Source organism: Passer montanus, unplaced genomic scaffold (genome assembly GCF_014805655.1).
Source record: "Passer montanus isolate IOZ18808 unplaced genomic scaffold, ASM1480565v1 scaffold35, whole genome shotgun sequence".
In the NCBI taxonomy this organism is placed as follows: Eukaryota; Metazoa; Chordata; class Aves; order Passeriformes; family Passeridae; genus Passer; species Passer montanus.
The window spans coordinates 9,180,435-9,197,474 of record NW_024368263.1 but is presented as its reverse complement, the minus strand read 5'-3'; the positions used below and the strand labels follow the sequence as shown (position 1 = coordinate 9,197,474).

Here is a 17,040-nt window from a genome sequence, read left to right as displayed (position 1 = left end):
TGTCCTCAGGAGCAACTGTCCCTCCACAGGGACCTTGGCTGTGATGATGTCCCTGCTGCAGAGCAAGGAAAAGAGCACATTTGAGAGAAAACACCCTGCGCAGCTACACTACCAGCAAATGGTGTTTATTTTGTGCACTGACTGCCTCAAGGGCTGGGGTCTCCACTAGGCTGGGCTCACATTGGTTTGTCAGGCTGCCTGTGAGGGCTGATGTCAAGTTTCAGATGGCTGGGAACACATCTGGAGCACAAAGGGGTGGTCCCAGTCCTTGCTCTGGGCTGCCTGACCGCTGCAGCTGTGGGGCTGGCAGAATGCTCAGGCTCCCCCAGTGCCTGGAGGCATCGGATGCAATCCCAAGGCCAATTCCTCCTGGAACTTCCTGGCCACAAATTCCAGCTTCCTCCTTGCGAGCTCAGTGTCGTGGGCCGAGACGTTGCGGTGCCAGACGGCGCGCACAGCGCGTGCTGACCAGGGGAACAGCAAGACGCTGACAGCCTGCCCGGTCTCAGCCTCCTCCTCCTCGCTGACGGCACGCAGGCGGTCGCAGAGCTCGGTGGGGGACGGCCAGGCGCCCTGGATATTCACCATCACGATGTTGGTCTCCACTGCTGCCAGGTCGACGGAGCAGAGGGGAGAGTCCAGCGCGTGGATACCTGCGGGAGGCCGAGGCGGTGCAAGCCCACTGCCCAGCACCCTGGAAGGGGCCACCTGCCCCAGCCCTGCCCCAGGTTCTGGATAAGGGAGAGCCCTTTCTCCCTCCATGTGGTACCAGGGTCACTGAGCACAGCACGGGAATGGTCATGGCATGATCCTGGCAGGTGAGGATCCCAGCAGCGTCCTCACCCGTCTGGAGACCCAGAGTAGCCATCCAGGGATGGTGCCCAAGCCACCAGTACTGCTGGGCAGTGCCAGGTGTGCTGTTACATCCCAGCACGCTCGGGGCCCTGAGGTACCTTCCGCAAAGCGCCGGGCGTTGTCGTGATCCCTGCGCAGCGTGGCCTCCGCGTGCTGCAGCCCGAGGCGGGCGGCGGCCGCCAGCACGCCCGCCTGCCGCATGCCCCCGCCCAGCAGCTTCCGCACGCGCCAGGCCTCGGCGACAAACTGCCTGCACCCCGCCAGCACCGCGCCAGCCGGGGCGCCCAGGCCCTGCAGAGCCACCAGCGGGGTCACTCCAGCTGTTCCAGGGCCAGCTGCCCTCCCAGCTTGCCAGGTCTGTTCTTAGCCCAACACCTGCAAAGGACGGCCAGGCTCCGGCTCGAGCTGGCCCCTGCCAGCCCTGCGGACCCCTCCCCACACAAGCAGACCTTTGAGAAGCAGAGGGACAGAGAGTCACAGAGCTGGGCAATCTGAGCTGGCTCCACACCCTGGGCCACTGCTGCATTCATCAGTCGTGCGCCATCCATGTGCACCCGCAGCCCATAACGGTCTGCAAGCCCACGGACCTGGGAGACAGGGGGACAGGTGGTTTGGGAGGGACCCCTGGGCCATCTAGTGCCACCACGAGCCATCTCTGAGCTCCAGTGTCCCCACAGTGCCATTGTGCAGGGCCCAGCTGCCCATGCCAGGCAGGATTGTGCCAGCACCATCCGTGGGCTCTCACCTGCCTGAGATAGGTGAGGGGCAGTGCCCGGCCGCCCGCCGAGCTGTGCGTGTTCTCCAGACAGATGAGCTCAGGACGCGGGTGGTACTGGCTGCCGTGGGCCTCACGGATGGCCAGCTCCAGCTGCTCCAGGTCGAATGTGCCGTTTGGCAGATCTGGCAGGGCCTGGGAGTGCACACCGGCGACCTGTGCCCAGGGCAGGGGAGAGCACGGAGCTGACGGGACAGTGGTGGCACACGGGGGCTCCAGCCCTTTGTCCCCTCCATCGGGTGTGTACAGCCCGCACTCGTGCTGCAGCCCGTGGCTTGGGACAATGACCCAAGGAATGCCCTGGCAGCGGATCCTCCGCCTGGCCGGGCCCTGGCAGCCAGAGGAGGGCAGCACGCGGCCGTCCTGCACTGCCACCAGCGCCACCGCGACTGCCCGCCGCGCTCACCTGCGCGGCCCCGCCGTGCTCGTAGACGTGCAGGTGGGCGTCCCGGCCCAGGAACAGCTGAGCCCCCCTGCGCTGGCAGTGGCACATCACTGGGAGAGAAGGGCCGTGAGGGAGGGCGCGGGGGCAGCATTCCACAGCCGGGGGCACGAGGCGCTGCGAGCCCCGGACTCACCGGCGATGAGGTTGGCCATGGTGGCCGTGGGCACGAACAGAGCCGATTCCGTCCCCAGAGTCGCCGCGGCGCGGCGCTGCAGCTCTGCGGGGCACACGGCTGTCCTGAGGGGCTGGCGCTGGGCTGCCCCCAGCTCCGGGCCTCCATCCCGCTGCCCCCGGCTCGGGGACCGGCAGGCAGGGCCCCCCGGCAGGCCCGTCCCCTCCGCCCACCGTTCACCGCCGGGTCCTCCCCGTAGTCGTCGTCGCCCACGGCGGCGCGGGCCATGGCACGGCGCATCGCCGCGCACGGCCGGGTCACCGTGTCGCTCCGCAGGTCCACGACAAGCGGCGGGGCCGCGGCGGGACCCCGCGGCTGCCTCACCGCGGGCACCCCCCCGGGCCCGGGCAGCCACCGCCGCCGCAGCACCGTCCGCATGGCCGGGACCGCCCCCCGCAAGGGCTCCCGGGCGGGGGCGGGATCGGGATCGCCCTTCCCGGGAATACGGGGTGGGAACGGAGCAGCGGCTCCGGCGGGGGCATTCGGAGCGGTCCTACGAGCTCACGTCCCTCCATCCCACACCACACACGAGTGGGGGCTGCCCCGGCCCTGCACTGTCCCATCCTGGGTGTCCCACGGGAGGGAGCGCCAGGGGGACCCTCCAGAGTCTCTCCGTGGCTGAGCAGGAGTTGCTCCCGCCCCGCTGCCAGCGAGGCTGGCACGGACTGGTCTGGCGCTGGGAGCTGGCTCCGGCCCTGGCTGCGTGTGCCCTGGCAGCACACATGGCACCGCAGGTGGGCTGGCACTGCAGCGGGATCTCTGCGCAGCTTCACTGACCTCGGCACTCTACCTGCTCTGAGGGGACCCAGCAGACTCTCGCAGAAATCCCCACTGCCCCTCAGCAGGAGGGCGAGTGTCCAAAGCAGTGGCGAGACCCCCTCACCTCCCCGCGCTGGGCTGGACCAGCCGGACCATGCTCCCTGCTGCCAGCACGGGGGGCACCACTCTGCAGCACCCAGCGCCTCTCCTGGCGTTTGCAGGGCATAATAGGGCAGGTGCATTGAGATGCCTCTTCCCCTCAGCCCCTGCCCACCTGTGGACGTGGTGTGCTCCAGCCACCTGTGCCATGCTGCTGCCTTCTCCCTCCCTCCCTCCCTCCCTCCCTCCCTCTGCCATGTGCCCCCAGCCTTGGCCGCCCCAGCTCCCCTATCCTGAGCCCCCTGCAGCCGCCCCACAGGTGCCTGCTCTGCCCATCCCCCTGCCTGTGCCCCTGCCCATGGAGCCCCCTCCCTCCCTCAGCCTGTCGCCCCCCGCACTGTCAGCCCCGCAGATGAGTGAGCCATAAACAGTTCTTCATGAGACGTTTTTCACACGCAGGGCCACATGTTAACAGTTTTTCTTTATTTACTGCCTCCATTTCCTCTTTGTTCCAGGAACTTGTCCTCCAACTTCAAGCTGCTCATGATTAGGCAAAAAGGCCTCTAATCTCCCCGATCTGATTTACCGTCACTGAGAGCAGACGCTTCCCGTTACTGGCCCTGGACCTGGGAGCATGGACAGCTGAGCTGTGCCGGCTGCTGAGCCCAGCTGAGCCTCCCCAAAGCTGCCCCGCCGCACACACCGCCTTCCCGGCAGCTTCCTCTTCCAGTAAGCGCTGGGCAGTGCAGCCGGTCACGCCGCAGGTGAAGGGCTGGGGGAGCAGCAGCTGTGGGGCCCCAGGCCAGGGAGCCCCCCCCCACCTGGGGCGGCTGCTGTAGGGCAGGGCAGCCTTTGGAGCCACTTTCTCTGCCTGGAAGGGCTGGATGGCTGCAGCACCCCTCGGCATGGGCTTCCCAGCCACTCACCCAGCCACTCCTTGGCATCTGGTGGGCTGGTTGATTGCCCTGGTGTGCCCAAAGCTGAAGGGCACCTCAGGGCTCTGCTGAGGGCAGCCCCCCCAGCCCAGTCAGGGTCTGCAGCCAAGCAGGGGCTCCTGCACTGGGCAGCAGCTACAGCTTCTGCAGGACTGTGCAGTGTGGCTGGGTGTCTTCCCTTGTCCTTCAGCCATGTGCCCTTCCCTGGGACTTCAGTCTGGGACCTGCCTTGGGGATCCCCCCTTGCTACCAGCACCCACAGAGCTACCCTTGCAGGTGACCCAGCAGGGCCACGGCGGGGCCAGCTCTGGGACCATGGAAGCACTTGTGGCCTTATGTGGAGTGGCTGAATGGACACCACAGGAGCTGGGCAGAGGGTGGGCAGTGCCAGCGTCTGGCCAGGGGCTTGGCTGGCAGCTGGGGACTAGCGGGGGGCTCACCCAGGACCACAGTGCACCACAGGACTGCAGTCACCACCTGCCCACACCAGCTCCTGTGGTGGGCTAAGCCCCTGCCCCGCTGGGCTCAGCTCCTGCTCCAGTCGTGCCTCCCCAGGGCTAAAATTAGCAGCTGAGGCCTGGCTGGGGAGCCGGGAGTGGAGCCCAGATCCCACCGCGGAGGATCGGGTTTCCCCCTCCCTACCACAGGCCTGGCAACCACTGGGGCCGATTCCCGGAGCTGGGCCCCCCTGCTACCAGCCCCACTGGCAGCCCCATCCCCGGCCTGCCAGGCCCCGCCGCTGGGTCTGCACGTCCCCAGGGCTGAGCCGTGGCACATCCTGGCTGCAGGAGGGGCTGTGGGATGGGGAGCACGGTGCTGTATCTCTGGGGCATCAGCGGGCTGGGGCAGAGCCCTTTGCCCCTGGCACACACACATGGTTGCCCTGGGACAGGCTGGCAGTGGGCTCTGCTCCCAGCCTCCCAGGCAGAGCATGGCTGGACCATGGAGCTGCCAGTGGCCCCGGGGGTCTTGTGCTGAGTGCCCTCAGGACCTGGCAGTGCCCATATCATGCTCACCATGAGCTCGGGGTGCTTTCCTGTCCGGTTGCCTTAGCCCTGTGGCCACACTGCCTGTGCTGCTCACCCTGTCTGCCCCTTGGGCTCCACGTCCCAACGGGGTGGCACTGGCCCTGCCCGTTCCGGAGGGCCCCGGTCCCACCTGGGCTGAGGCAGCTGCCGTCCGTCCCCCTCGAGGGACCTGAGCCACGGAGCCGAGCAGTTTCCTGCTGCCGGGAACGGCAGGGCGATGGCCGGGAGCACCGGGAGCGCCGGCTCCAGGCTCAGCCGGGTCGGGGTGGGCACCCGGGACCGGGACCCCGCCGCACTCCCGGGCTGCCGCTGACATGTCCCGAGCTGCGGGCCGGGGCAGACCCCGGCGGACAGTCACGGGGCTGCCGGGCCGCGCTCGCTCGGAGCCCCGCGCGGGCCGCCGCCGGAGCCCGGCGCCCGCGTGGTCCCGGCCGGTGCACCGTCCCCAGCCTGCAGGCCGCGGGTGCCCCCCCTCGCCGGCAGTGACTTTTCCAGTAAAACCGCCGCAGAGATCCCGGCTTCCCGACAGGCCCGGCCTCCGCGCCGGGGGGGCGCCGGCCGCCCTTAACCCTTCCCGGCCCGAGGGCGGGCACCGGGACTGGCCGGGCCCCGGGGCCGTGGCGGCCGCTGCCCTCGGGGGGCTCCGGCCGTGCCGGGAACGGCCCCCCCAGCCCATCGTGCCCCCCGTGCCGAGGGTTTCCCTTCTCAGGGTGCGCCTGAACAGGGGCTGTTGTGCGGAACAGATGGAACATCCCAAGGGACAAGGAGCCCGAGAACCGTCGGGGAGAAAGCCCCTCAGCACGGGGTACCCCGGGGGGCTGGGGAGGGAGCAGCCGGGGGTCCCTGCCAGAGCCCTGTTGCTGGGGCAGCTCCGGGGCACCCTGGAGGAGCGCTGGAGCCGGTCACGGCTAAAGGCTGGTGACTGTGGCCGCTCCACATCCCCTCTCCAGCGCTCCACAGGACGCCCTGGCCGGGCGGGCAAAGCCGGGCATGGTGAGGCACCGGGGCTCGTGCGAGAGCCGTGCCCGCCGTCCCCACCGTGCCCTGCCTGCCACCAGCTGCTACACTGGATGAGCCAGGGCTGAGGTAAGTGCTCTAATTGTTTTCTCTGTGGCCCGAGATGAATAATTGAGAGGTCTTTGAGGAGAATTAATTAGCCCGTTTATTGGCAGTAAATGCTTTTCTCCAGATGATGAAATAGATCCTGAGCCACACGTGGGGCAGGCAGATGCAGGTCATTGATGCTGCTCTGGAGCACGCCGTGCCAGGTCCTCAGGCCAGTGGTGCTGGTGTCCCGTGCCCAATATGGACTGGCACACTGGTTCTGGCTCCCACGGCCTCCCACGCAGCCCAGATGCCCAGAGCTCACTGCACCCATGGCCAGCACTTGTGTGGGGAGCCTGGTGTTGGTGGGAGCAGGGGACACTGAGGGGCAGGCAGGGTTCTGCAGCACACAGCCCCCTCTGCCCCCATCATGCCCATGTAGCTTCTTGCTTGCCCCCAGCTCACATCCCACCCTGGGGGCTCCATCCCTGTGCAGACCCTGATATGTCCCTTTGTGTCTCCTTCTTGGTTCTCCTGAATGCCAGGGTGGTGCCAGTTTGGGGCTTGTAGCCTGCACCTCCTCCTCACCTCCTCGTCTTCCTCCTTCTCCCCTGGGTATGGGGTGAAGGGCCTTGCATGGCCAGAAATGCTTAAACAAGGATTTCCTTGTTGCTGCATGAGCTGTTTGCCTTCTCCCGGGCCAGCCGTTAATGAGGTTTGGCAGGAGGCACAGTCAGCCCCAGGCGTTGGGTTTCTATAAATCAGCCTGGAGCTGGTGTGTGGGGCTGGGATGGAGCTGCTCGATCTTGGTGCATGGGACTTCAGCTTGTGGGTCCAGGGAGCCCTCTGGGAGTGGAACATCCTGGCACGGTGGAGAGGGCAGGGGCTGAGTGGGACAAGGGGGCTGCTTCCCACAAGGCAGATCGGGGTGACTACGCATTTCCAGGAATGGCAGAAAATGCAAAGGAAAAAATAAAGCAGTTTCCCATGGCTGCGGTGCTTTGTCCTGATCTTTCCCACATGCCCACCTTTTTTGCCCAGACCAGGAGAGGCTTTTGGGTGCTCTGAACTGGGATGATGATCCTGCCCTGCCTTGGGGTGGGGAGCTGTGGCTGTGTGTCCCCCCAGGCAGCCTCAGGCATGCAAAATGGGGCAGGCAAATCATCCAGGCTCCTGGGAAAGCATTTGCTGCTTCCTCCTGCTGGAAGCAATGCTGCAGGGGCAGGGCTGGCACGTGGGCCCTTTGTGCTGGAGCCGTGCTTGCAGATGTGCTGGCTGTCACTGGCACGGGGACACTGCCAGGGCTGCAGGTCCTGTGGCCTGCCGGGCTGCCCCATTCCCCGGGGGACACAGGGATGCCTCAAGTGTAGCAGGGAGGAGGTTCCCATTGCAGAGGGTCTCCTGGGAACGGCTGCTCCTGGCAGCCCTGTGTCCAGGAAAGGAGATTCTGGGAAGTGGGACCTTCTCTCTCCCACAGTCATTGTCTCTGCTCTGCTCTCCTCACCTGTGGGAAGGTTGTTTGGGAGCCAGCACAGCCCATCTGTGCTGTGCCAGGCTGAGAGGAGCCACAAGTCTCGAAGGTGATGTTTCATTTCCTGCTCTGAGTGTGCTTCCCCCTTATCCAAAAACACCTCTGCTCTCACTGAGTTCTCACAGAGTTTCTGCTGTGTGTTGAAACAGAGAGAATCCCCAGTCCCAGCACGGCCGCAGGGCTCCTCGGGGTCATCACAGTCTGCTGGGAAAGCTCTGGCCCCCTTCTCGCCCTCTCTCTAGTAGCCTGGCCCATGGTGGGGCAGCCCCTGGGCCAGTGGTGTCCCCCACAGCAGGACAGCACCAGGATGGTGGCAGCAGCAGCGGGCAGGGGTTTTCCAGGGGCTGCCCCTCCATCTGCATCCTCACGCCTCCACCCTGCCAGCATTCCCCGCGCTCAGCCTGGGGAACAGCCAGCCCTAATGGGGGTAGGATGTGCCTGGTCGTAGCAGAGGGAAGATGCTCCATCGGACCTGATCCCCGCCCCTTCCCCTCTCTGCGCCGCTGCCGGGTGCGGGTGCAGCTCGAGGCTCCGCGCTGCAGCACTGCCCGGCGACAGGGACAGCACAGCGCTGGGCAGGGCAGCCCTGGCCCCTGGGACCCACTCGCGACAGGGGCAGCTCCGTGAGCGGACAGCTGCGGCTCGGCTGGCCCTGCCCTGTCGCCTCTCGGTGGGCTCCGGGCAGGGACCCCCCGCGCCCGGACCGCGGGGCCCGCGCTGCTCCGCGGCTGCAAAGCCGGGCTGGGAACAGCAACCCCGGCGAGAGGTTGTGCAAGAAGGGGGGACCCGGGAGGGCACGGGCGGCCAGTGTTGAAATTCCATGCTCTTACAGAAAAGCCCCCGGGCAGAATTCCTGACAGGGGTGATTCATCCCCCACTGGAAGCGATGACTTTGCCTCTCCAGTAAACACTCCTCAGTTCAGCCGGGTGCCACTGTTCTGTCCTGCCACCCGTGGGGTGATAGGGCTGCCCTGAGCACCGCAGGCAGCACCGGGGGTGCTGAGGAGGGCCAGGGGGGCAGTGGGCGGCTGGGAGCCAACTGCTGGGCAGCAGAGCAGTGGGCACCAAGGGCAAAACTGAATCCTTGGCTCTCTGCTCCGGCTGCCACCCAAACCCGGCGCAGGCCATTGCTGTTGCCAGGTGCTTTGGGGGCCCCATCTCCTGCTGGTGAGGGCACACGGGACAGCCTTTTCCAGGAAGCACACGAGGGCAGCCAGGCTGTGGAGTTCCCGACAGCAGCTCTGGTTTTAATAACAGCAAATCAATGTGCTTCCTCCCTGGCCTCCCCCTGCAGTGGCTTCCCCATAAGGCAAAACAACCCATACGAGAGCCCCAACTCTGGCCGTGGTACATGGGGTTCTGAGTGCTGATGACCCACACCTGCCTGCCCTGCATGCTGCAGCCTGTTCCAGCAAGCTGCCTGAACCCCAGCCCTGCTGTAGGGAGGGAAGGTTGGGGGTCCTCAGTGCCCCTGCCCACCTTTGCTGTGCCCACTCCCTACACAGGAGGTTGCTGCCTGCAGGGCTGCTCCATGGCTGGGCATTCCCAGCTGCTCCAGCGTCTTGCCTCCCGAGTCCAGCCCCATGCTGTGATTCTGCCTCCTCCCCGTGGGTTTGCACAAACCCCGCGCTTGCTTTGTGCTTGTTTTGAGAACAGATTAGTCATGGCTCTGAGCTGGCTTCCAGCAAATGCACAACAGCACCATGGAAAAACGAGAACAGTGAAGTGATGACTCAGCAGGGCTCCCGCTCTGTCCCTGGGGTGCCAACTGTCCCTGATCCTGACTGGCCCCGAGCACCAGTGAAGACCACCCGGGGATGCCACAGCTGAGCCAGGCTGGGTGGGCGATGGCAGGAAAGAGCCAGGGGCAGCGCCTGCCTGGCTGCCTGGAAGCTGCAATAGTGCTGGCAGGGCAGGACACCAAGTCCTGGGGGTGACAGAGAGCCTCCTCCCTGTCCCCTCCTGCACCTGGAGGGTGGGGGGTCCCCTCCAGCCTGCTGGCACCTTGCTGCCCCAAACCCCCCACTGTACATGTGGCTGGAACGTCCTGCTGCTGGCAGCTCCAGCTCAGTGCCCAGCAGGCCTGGTGTGTTCTGGGGATGCCGCAGCGGTGGGTGGCTGCCAGGGTCCTGCCAGGACCTCAGCGGGCTGGGGATCCCCGGCTGTGTGGGCTCAGCCCCGGACAGCAGGGCCCTCCCGGCCGGGCGGTGACGGGAACTCCCGGGGCGGGCCCTTACCGTAGCTCACACCTTGCTCCGCAGCCCTGCCTTGCCCTGCCTTGGCTGGCTGCCCGGCAGCACAGCGTGCTGCCAAGCCTCATTGCCAGGTAGCTTATCGCGATCCCACGGCGCTGGACAACAACTGGTGTCGGCTGCCAAGGATGAACAATGTAATTACTGGAATTACAGTAAAGCGCTCCCATTCCCACTCATTAAATGCTGAGACAGGGCCCTTGGGTCCTTCTGGGGAGCATCTGCTCCAGCTGTGCCCTTTGCCAGCCACGCTCCCCATCGTCGCCCAAGTGGCGCCACTGGCACCCATCATCCTGCGCCCGACTGGTGTGGCTGGAGCTGCTGTCTGCTGAAGGCAGCCAGAGCCATGGGATGGGCAGAGCCCACCAGGCTGGTGGGCACCTTCAGGCCGCCCAGCAGTGTGCACTGGTGGGGAGGGGGCAGGCAAGGAGGGCAGGGATTGCAGACACAGGGTCCCACGTCCGGGAGCTCCATCCCCAGCCACATGTGTGGCTCTGCCACTGCTGGCTCCTGTGCTGTGGCCGAGGCCAGGACTGATGTGAGGCCAAGGGATGCTCCAGGGCTAGGGTTTGGCACCTGCCCATGGCTGCTCTGCCAGGGTCATCTGAGGACTCTGTGCCATGCTGGGCAAGCACACCCCAGGCAGCTGGCAGCTTGCTGCCGGAGCACCCACAGGGAGCCCCGTGCCGTGCCGTGTGCCCAGGAGTGACCACAGCCAGTGTTGGCACATCACTGCTCCCTGCGAGTGCAGGTGCAAGAGCACGTGGCCCTGGGCCCTGGTCTCTGCCAGGAGCAGAGCTGGGGCGGGGGGGCCGGGGCAGAGCAGCTCTCGTAGCTGCTGATGGAAGGAGTGAGGAATCCACAGCTGCTGGCTCCCTGGAGCTGGCGCGGGTCTGGCTGGGGAAACAGCAACAAAGTAGAGTTTCCATGGGGATGTACACAGCCTGCTGGGCTCAGCTGCATCCCAAAATACTTCCTGGCCTGGGCACAGCGTCCTGCTGCCACCCTTGCTCCCTGCCTGCCAGTAGCCCTACCTGGCCCAAGGAGAGCCAGGGCCAAGCCAGCCTCCATGGCTCCCCCAGCCACCAGGGCTCTGTTCCAGGTCACTGGCAGCTGAGCTGCTACCAGGACAGGGACTTTGAGCAGTACTTGAGTGCAGAGGCACAAATTGAGGGGCAGTGTGGAACTGAGGGTCTCTGGGGACATAGAGCTGCAGCCCTGCTCCTCCTCCAGCCCAAAGAGCTCTCTCTTGTCCTGGGCCTGCAGCTGGGACCACCAGTGCCAGCTCTGGGCTCTGCTGAGGAGTTTGTGCTTGTGCTTCCTGGCAGTTCACTGGGAGCAGATGTCCCAGCCCCTGTTCCCAAGTGTCCCAATGGCCCTGGCCTGCAGAGCAATTGCCACGTAAGGAGCAGGTGGTGCCATTTACAGTAAGTTCCCAGCTGCTGCACAGCCCTTTCCTGCATTCTACTGGGAAACGTAGTGGTAGATGTGGGAATGTCCTGGCGCGGCAGAGCCAAGCAGGAAGAAGTGTGTGAAGGGAGTGCTGCGAGGTCGGGGTGTTCACAGCGAGCTCCCTGCCTGGCTCTGCTGCCCCAGGGACCTCCGGTGCCTTCCTTAGGGTGCCAGCGTGGGGCTGGGGACCCTTCATGGGTCGGCCCTGCTTCCCCGTGACCTGCTGGATTTTCTGCATGGTTGGTGCAGCCAGACAGGGCTGCGGTGCTGACTGAGCCCTCTGCTGCCATGCCCGCAGTGATCTCCGGCTGTGGTGGTTTCCTGTTTTGGCTCTGCAGAGGCTGGCACACACCAGAGCAGGTTTCCTGCACCCCTGACCCCACAGAGTTCAGGTTCATCATGCCGGTGGACACTTCCTTCTTGTACCAGTAATGAGCCAGCAGTGTGATGGGAAGCATTGGTGGCTGCCCTGCACCCCATGGAGAGCCAGGCTGAGGCAGGACGAGGGGCTGCAGGGGCTGTGGGGCAGCAGCCTGTCCCTGCCTCACCACCCTTCTGTGCCCCAGCACTTTGCTGGGCTCTGACAGGGCCTGGTGCCCTCACCCTGCTCTGCATGGCCACCATCACAGCATGGAGGAACTGATGGCACCAGGGGCATGCACTGACAACTGCACTGGGTTCTGCTGGTGCTGCTTGGTGCCCAGCCCCAGGAGATCTGAGGTGTGGAGAGCTGCAGGACACCCATGTCCCAGCCCTGCCTCTGGAACCCTGTGCAAATTCCAGTCTGGCTCCTGGCACCATCACAGGGTAACCGGGTCTGATCACCCTGGTAATATCTTCCCCATCCAGGCACCGTCCCAGGGGGAGCTCAGCTGCCCCAGCCCTGGCGAAGGGCAGAGGGGAACTGGCTGTGGGACGTGTTTGATAGAGTGCTTACGAAACACAGGGCCAAGTCCGCTCAGCTGCTCTGGAGCAGGGAGAGGTTTGTGAAACCTTCAGCAGGGATTTGCCCGCCGGCCGCCGCGTCACTGCTGCCGCGAGCTTGGCTTTGTTCCAAGAAACCCGAGGGGCTGGCGGAGCTTCCCGGATTCTTGATTCAGCCGCGGGTTGCAGCACCGCGAGGGAAGAGGCCCTTGGTCAGCAATGCCAGGGCCATTCTGGGAAGTGAAGAAGCTGGGGCTGTTCCCACAGAGATGGGAAGGCTGGGGTCTGGCTGGAAGGACATGGGTAGGGTCACTGTGGGCAGCCTGGCTGCTGTCCCTGGGGACAGCTTCCCACTCTGCCCCACCCTGGGGTGCTGTGAACCCCTTGCTCTGCCAGGAGGGCTGGGTGTGCTCATAAACCCCCAGAGCCCTGATTTTCATCCCCTGATTCACTTCATCCTGCCTGGGGGAGTGGTGATGCTCCTGCCAGCTGGGGGCTGCAGCGCCGGCAGCACTGCTCCCACCCCGCACAGGCTGGGAGTCACCGGTGCTGCTGGGAGCCCTAAACTCGGGGATGTGCCTCGGCAGGGCCTGGCAGGCGGCCACCCCTGCGCGTGGACATTCCTTGCATAGCTGTAGCGGGTGCCTGGGCAGGCCGTGGCACTTCTGGCAGCACGCATGCCACAGCCACATGTAGCGGCCCCAAAATAGTAACTGGGACTGTGCCATGCCCACAGCCTGGACCGGCACACTCACCATCCCTTGGTCCAGGCTGATTCCTAAGGAAATCCTTTTCCCAGGAGCCGGGGTTCCCCGTGGGGGCGGGAGCACTGCTCATGATGCCAGGCATAATGCTACAGTGTGGAGACTGCAGTCTGGGGCCTGGGCACAGCCTGCTCCTCACAGGCAGGGGCTCTGGGGGAGCTCTGGGGGCTGACCTGCTCCCAGGGGATCGCTCACATCCCTGCATTCAGCTCTTCAGCCAGGCACTGCGCTGCACACCAGCCAGACGCAGCTGCAGGTTTATTCCCGTGCCTACTTCACGCCCCTAGCAGCAGAGGACAGGCGCTTCTGGGGGCAAGGACATCCCCAGGAGAACTGAAACCTCTCCTCTCCCTTGGGCATCTGTGCCCAGCTGGGGTTCTGCACAGGACAGAGGTTTTCTCTCTGTGCTGTGGGGGTGAGCAGCATCTTGGCACCCACTACCCCGAGCCCACTACACTCCCGGGGGAGCACCTGCAGGCCCTTTCCCACCCACTGCTGCTCCTGCAGCTCCTCACCCTGGCGTGTGCCAAAGCAGAGCTAGGGAAGGCAGGACTCGCTCGGCCCCTCAGGAGCACTGCACTGGGGCTGTGCCACAGGCCAGCCTCGGCCACCAGCTCGGCCCCTCCTGTGCCCAGGGCCGTGTCTGCTGTCCCGTGGTTGCAGCATGTGTGCGAGCCGGGGGCAGATCCCATCCTCGTGGCTTGGCAGGCGCAGGACGTCGCAGGGCTCAGACATACCTGAGTGCTGGGACAGAGCTTACGCAGCCGGGCTGAGTCACCGGCGGGATCACCCGGCGTGGACAGCAGCTCCAGGAAACGGTGCTTACGTGGTGTAAACACATCCCAGCATTGTGCCGGGGCCAAGCGGCCTCAGGGGTGCAAAAGAGAAATCAAACCAAATCTGATGGTTTTCATTAAAAAATAGTGCTCTTTATTATAAATTATGGAAACATTTTCTTTCTGAATATAAATATAAATATGTGCAAAGTTTCATCTGAGTTTGGTTTTGGTTGAATTTTCAAGCATTGTTTTGCTCAGCCCTCAAGGCTGGAGGTGAAGATGGAATCTTTATAAAAGACAGTGATTCACGTTGGCCTGTAAACATCCCTTCGGTTAAAAAAATAAGAATAAAAATTAAAAAAAGCCAGAAAACCCAACCACTTCTCTGGGCGGACGCAGAAAAGCACTCACGAGATGACATGCTCCAGGGGATGATCCTGCTGCCTTCCTGCAGGAATTGGTGCCCTACAGAGCAGTACAGCTGGGGTCTGCGGGAGTGGCCAGGCAGAGGTGGGGTGTGACTGTAGGCAGCAAGGGCCCAGTGTCCTCGGGGTGATCCTTGCAGATGTGGTTGTGTGGCACTCAGCAGCATCGGGACGCGACGCTTCCCCTCCAGCTTCACAGCACATCAGCAGGACCGTCACTGCGGCGTCACCAGCTGATGTGCACTAACCCAGACCGCGGGGCAGGGGGGATATTAAGGCTTAGTCCCCTGGAAAATGGCAACGCGGGGCAAAGGCATCGACCTCTTAGTCTGGGGCTTGATATGAAAGGAGCTTTCACCCACAAGGAGGCAGCAAGAGGTACAGTATGGGCAAAAACCACCTTCCCCTTAAAACTGAGGAAAAGTGATCAGGCACTCCTGGGCTCCAGTGCTTTCCATTTCTGAGGGTGGAAGGGGCTCCCACCAGGACGTCCCCAGGATAGGGTTGGCGGGGCACACGTTCCCCCATGCTATGGGAGCCGTCCTGGCTGCCCAAGCCCACAGGGGCTTTGCAATGGGCTCACTGTAACATCCACAGTCTGGTCGGAGCCATCTTCTTCCCCGTGGAGAGGAGGTGTCACGCTTGCTTGAGGAGTCCCCCCAGCACTATGCTGGCCACAGCCCTGAGCGCATGGCAGCTTGCCCCAGTTCCCCCTCTCTCCTTCCGGATGGAGAGGCTCGGCATGCCCTGCCAGCTCCTGTGCCGGTGGGGCATTGTGCCTGTCCCCTGTTCTTGTGCTTGTAGCATGTGACCTTGCTCCGCTGGCCCCTTAGAGAGGGGCATCGTACTGGTCCAGGAACTCCTTGATGGGGGCTGGCAGCTGAGTCATCTTCTCATAGGAGTCCAGGTGCCCGTTGACGGTCTTGCGGCAGAGGTGCTGCAGGGTGGAGACACTAGAGGAGAGCGGGCGGCTCAGCACCAGGGGGATCTTCTCGCCGCCTGAGTAGATGTAGTAGGTGCGCTTGGGGTGCAGGGCCCCCCCAGGCTGCTCAGGCACGGCACAGGGTGTGGGTGGCATGTAGTGATGGACCAGCTTGAGCACGCAGTCAAAGCGGGGCACGGGCTGGCTGCTGTGGGGATCACTCTGCAGGGAGAAGCTGCCGCCCTCGCACTGGATGCGCAGGTTCTTGGTGCCTGACTCCGTCTTGACGCTGAGAGTGAAGAAGTGCCTCTGGTCTGAGCTGTCCCTGATGAGGAAGGTGCCAGCCGGCTCGGTGCTCAGCAGGAGGTTGGCCTCACCACCTGTCACCGTGCTCCAGTAGAAGCCGCTCTCCTGCAGCTTGCGTACGGTGTTCACCACCAGCTGGTACTCGCTCTTGGAACTGAACGTCTTGAGGCGCAGGCTGGTGTCCAGGGGGCGGCTCATCCCGGCGGCGGGGAACTTGCTGTGGGTGACCATGGCGCAGGGAGCCAGCTTCGTGTGCTCTGGATGCTGCTGCCAGCAGCAGCCGCTGCTACACCATCACCTGCGGCACAGAGAGCGGTGAGTCCCGGCACGCCGGTCCCCGACTCTCCCTTCCCGGCAACACCTGCATCCCCGGTCCCTGGCTGTTATCCTCCCGCAGCAACAGCGCTGCCGGTTACTGGCAATCCCCTTCCCCAGCTCTCATTCCCAGAAAAGCCGGCAGCCCCCCATGCGCAGCTCTCTCTTCCCGGGAACCGGCAGCACCCATCCCTGGTTCTCCCTTCCCGGGGGAACCGGCAGCCTCCGTTCCCGGCGACTGTCCTCTCGCGACACCGGCGCTCCCTTCCCGGGAGCACGGGCACACCTGCGGTCTCCCGCTTTCTCCCCCCTCTAGGAGCATCGCTTCTGATGGTCTCCTGCTCCCTTACGCCCGGGGGCACATCGTTATCCCAGGCCACCGGTTATCGCCCGGCTGAGGCACCAACATCCCCCGCGATCCCCTTTCCCGGGCAACACCGGCATTCCCGGTCCTCGGCGATCGCCCTTCCCGAAGGTCCGGGCATCCCCGCTGTCCCCCGTGCTCTCTGGGACTCCCTCCCGTGGCCGTACCTGGTTCGCGGGAGCCGGTCTCGGCGGCAGAGCGGGGCCGGTGCGCGGCGGCGAAGCTGCCGAGGCGGCCCGGGGCGGCCTCTTATAGCAGGCGCAACGCCCGCCCTCGGGTTCCTGGAACTGCGCGGCTTCTTGTAACGCGGCGGCACCGCCCGCGCCCCGCCCGGCCCGGCCCGGCCCGGCCCCCCGGCACCCCGCCAGCCCTGCTCTGCCAGCCGCGGGCCCCCGGCCTGGCCCCACCGGCCCAGCCCGGCCCTTCCCGCTCCGGCCCCGGCCCCGACAGCCCATTCTGGGCAGGGTGGCTGCCCCCGCCCCTCGGTCTGCAGAGAAGCGGAGAGCCCCGGGCCGGCCCCCTGGGGGCCTCCGCCGTCCCCCGCCTCTACTGGGGCAGCCGGGCCGCGGGCCCGCCCTGCGAGGAGTCTGGGCTCGGTGATGGGGTACACCGGGGGTCCACCGGGGGTACGCCTCAGCGGGGGCTGCCGGTCCCACGATTCCAGGCCAATGTGCAAGGCTGCCGCCAGCCTCGGGGGACCCACGGGGTGCCCTCGGACCGAAGACAAGGGGGACTCCGCAGCCGGGGCTGTGCGGGGGCTCCCGGCTCCGCAGCCGTTCGATCCCCGAGCCCCGCTTCGGGCGGCGGTGGCTGCGGACCCCTGGGAGATCCGCGCGGTCGGTGCTTTGCCGGTCTGCGGGCCGTGTGGGCTGGTGGGGAGCTCGGCAGGACCGA

The 17,040-nt window shown here is 65.2% G+C and overlaps 2 protein-coding genes across 2 annotated transcripts; both read right to left on the bottom strand.

Moving 5' to 3' along the window:
• Positions 1 to 104: 104 nt before the first annotated feature.
• LOC120505620 (probable low-specificity L-threonine aldolase 2) lies at positions 105 to 2,659 on the bottom strand. Its single transcript, XM_039716326.1, has 7 exons — positions 2,421 to 2,659; positions 2,209 to 2,292; positions 2,037 to 2,125; positions 1,601 to 1,786; positions 1,305 to 1,442; positions 954 to 1,146; positions 105 to 653 (listed from the first exon to the last, which is right to left on the bottom strand). The coding sequence occupies exons 1-7, from the start codon at positions 2,623 to 2,625 to the stop codon at positions 316 to 318; spliced, it is 1,233 nt and encodes a 410-aa protein (XP_039572260.1). The 5' UTR covers positions 2,626 to 2,659; the 3' UTR covers positions 105 to 315.
• Positions 2,660 to 13,936: 11,277 nt separating this feature from the next.
• SOCS3 (suppressor of cytokine signaling 3) lies at positions 13,937 to 16,451 on the bottom strand. Its single transcript, XM_039716147.1, has 2 exons — positions 16,314 to 16,451; positions 13,937 to 15,765 (listed from the first exon to the last, which is right to left on the bottom strand). Exon 2 carries the CDS (start codon positions 15,696 to 15,698, stop codon positions 15,069 to 15,071), a length of 630 nt encoding a protein of 209 aa, XP_039572081.1. The 5' UTR covers positions 15,699 to 15,765; positions 16,314 to 16,451; the 3' UTR covers positions 13,937 to 15,068.
• Between the last annotated feature and the right edge of the window lie 589 nt (positions 16,452 to 17,040).

What these genes read in the sequence shown, in the direction of transcription:
- LOC120505620 (XM_039716326.1), bottom strand. Translation starts at nt 2,625, where the DNA reads ATGCGGACGGTGCTGCGGCGGCGGTGGCTGCCCGGGCCCGGGGGGGTG. An exon ending in CATGGCCAACCTCATCGCCG is followed by an intron (nt 2,126 to 2,208) that starts GTGAGTCCGGGG and finishes CTTCTCTCCCAG; the next exon opens with TGATGTGCCACTGCCAGCGC. An exon ending in CGCCCGGCGCTTTGCGGAAG is followed by an intron (nt 654 to 953) that starts GTACCTCAGGGC and finishes GGCCTCCCGCAG; the next exon opens with GTATCCACGCGCTGGACTCT.
- SOCS3 (XM_039716147.1), bottom strand. Translation starts at nt 15,698, where the DNA reads ATGGTCACCCACAGCAAGTTCCCCGCCGCCGGGATGAGCCGCCCCCTG.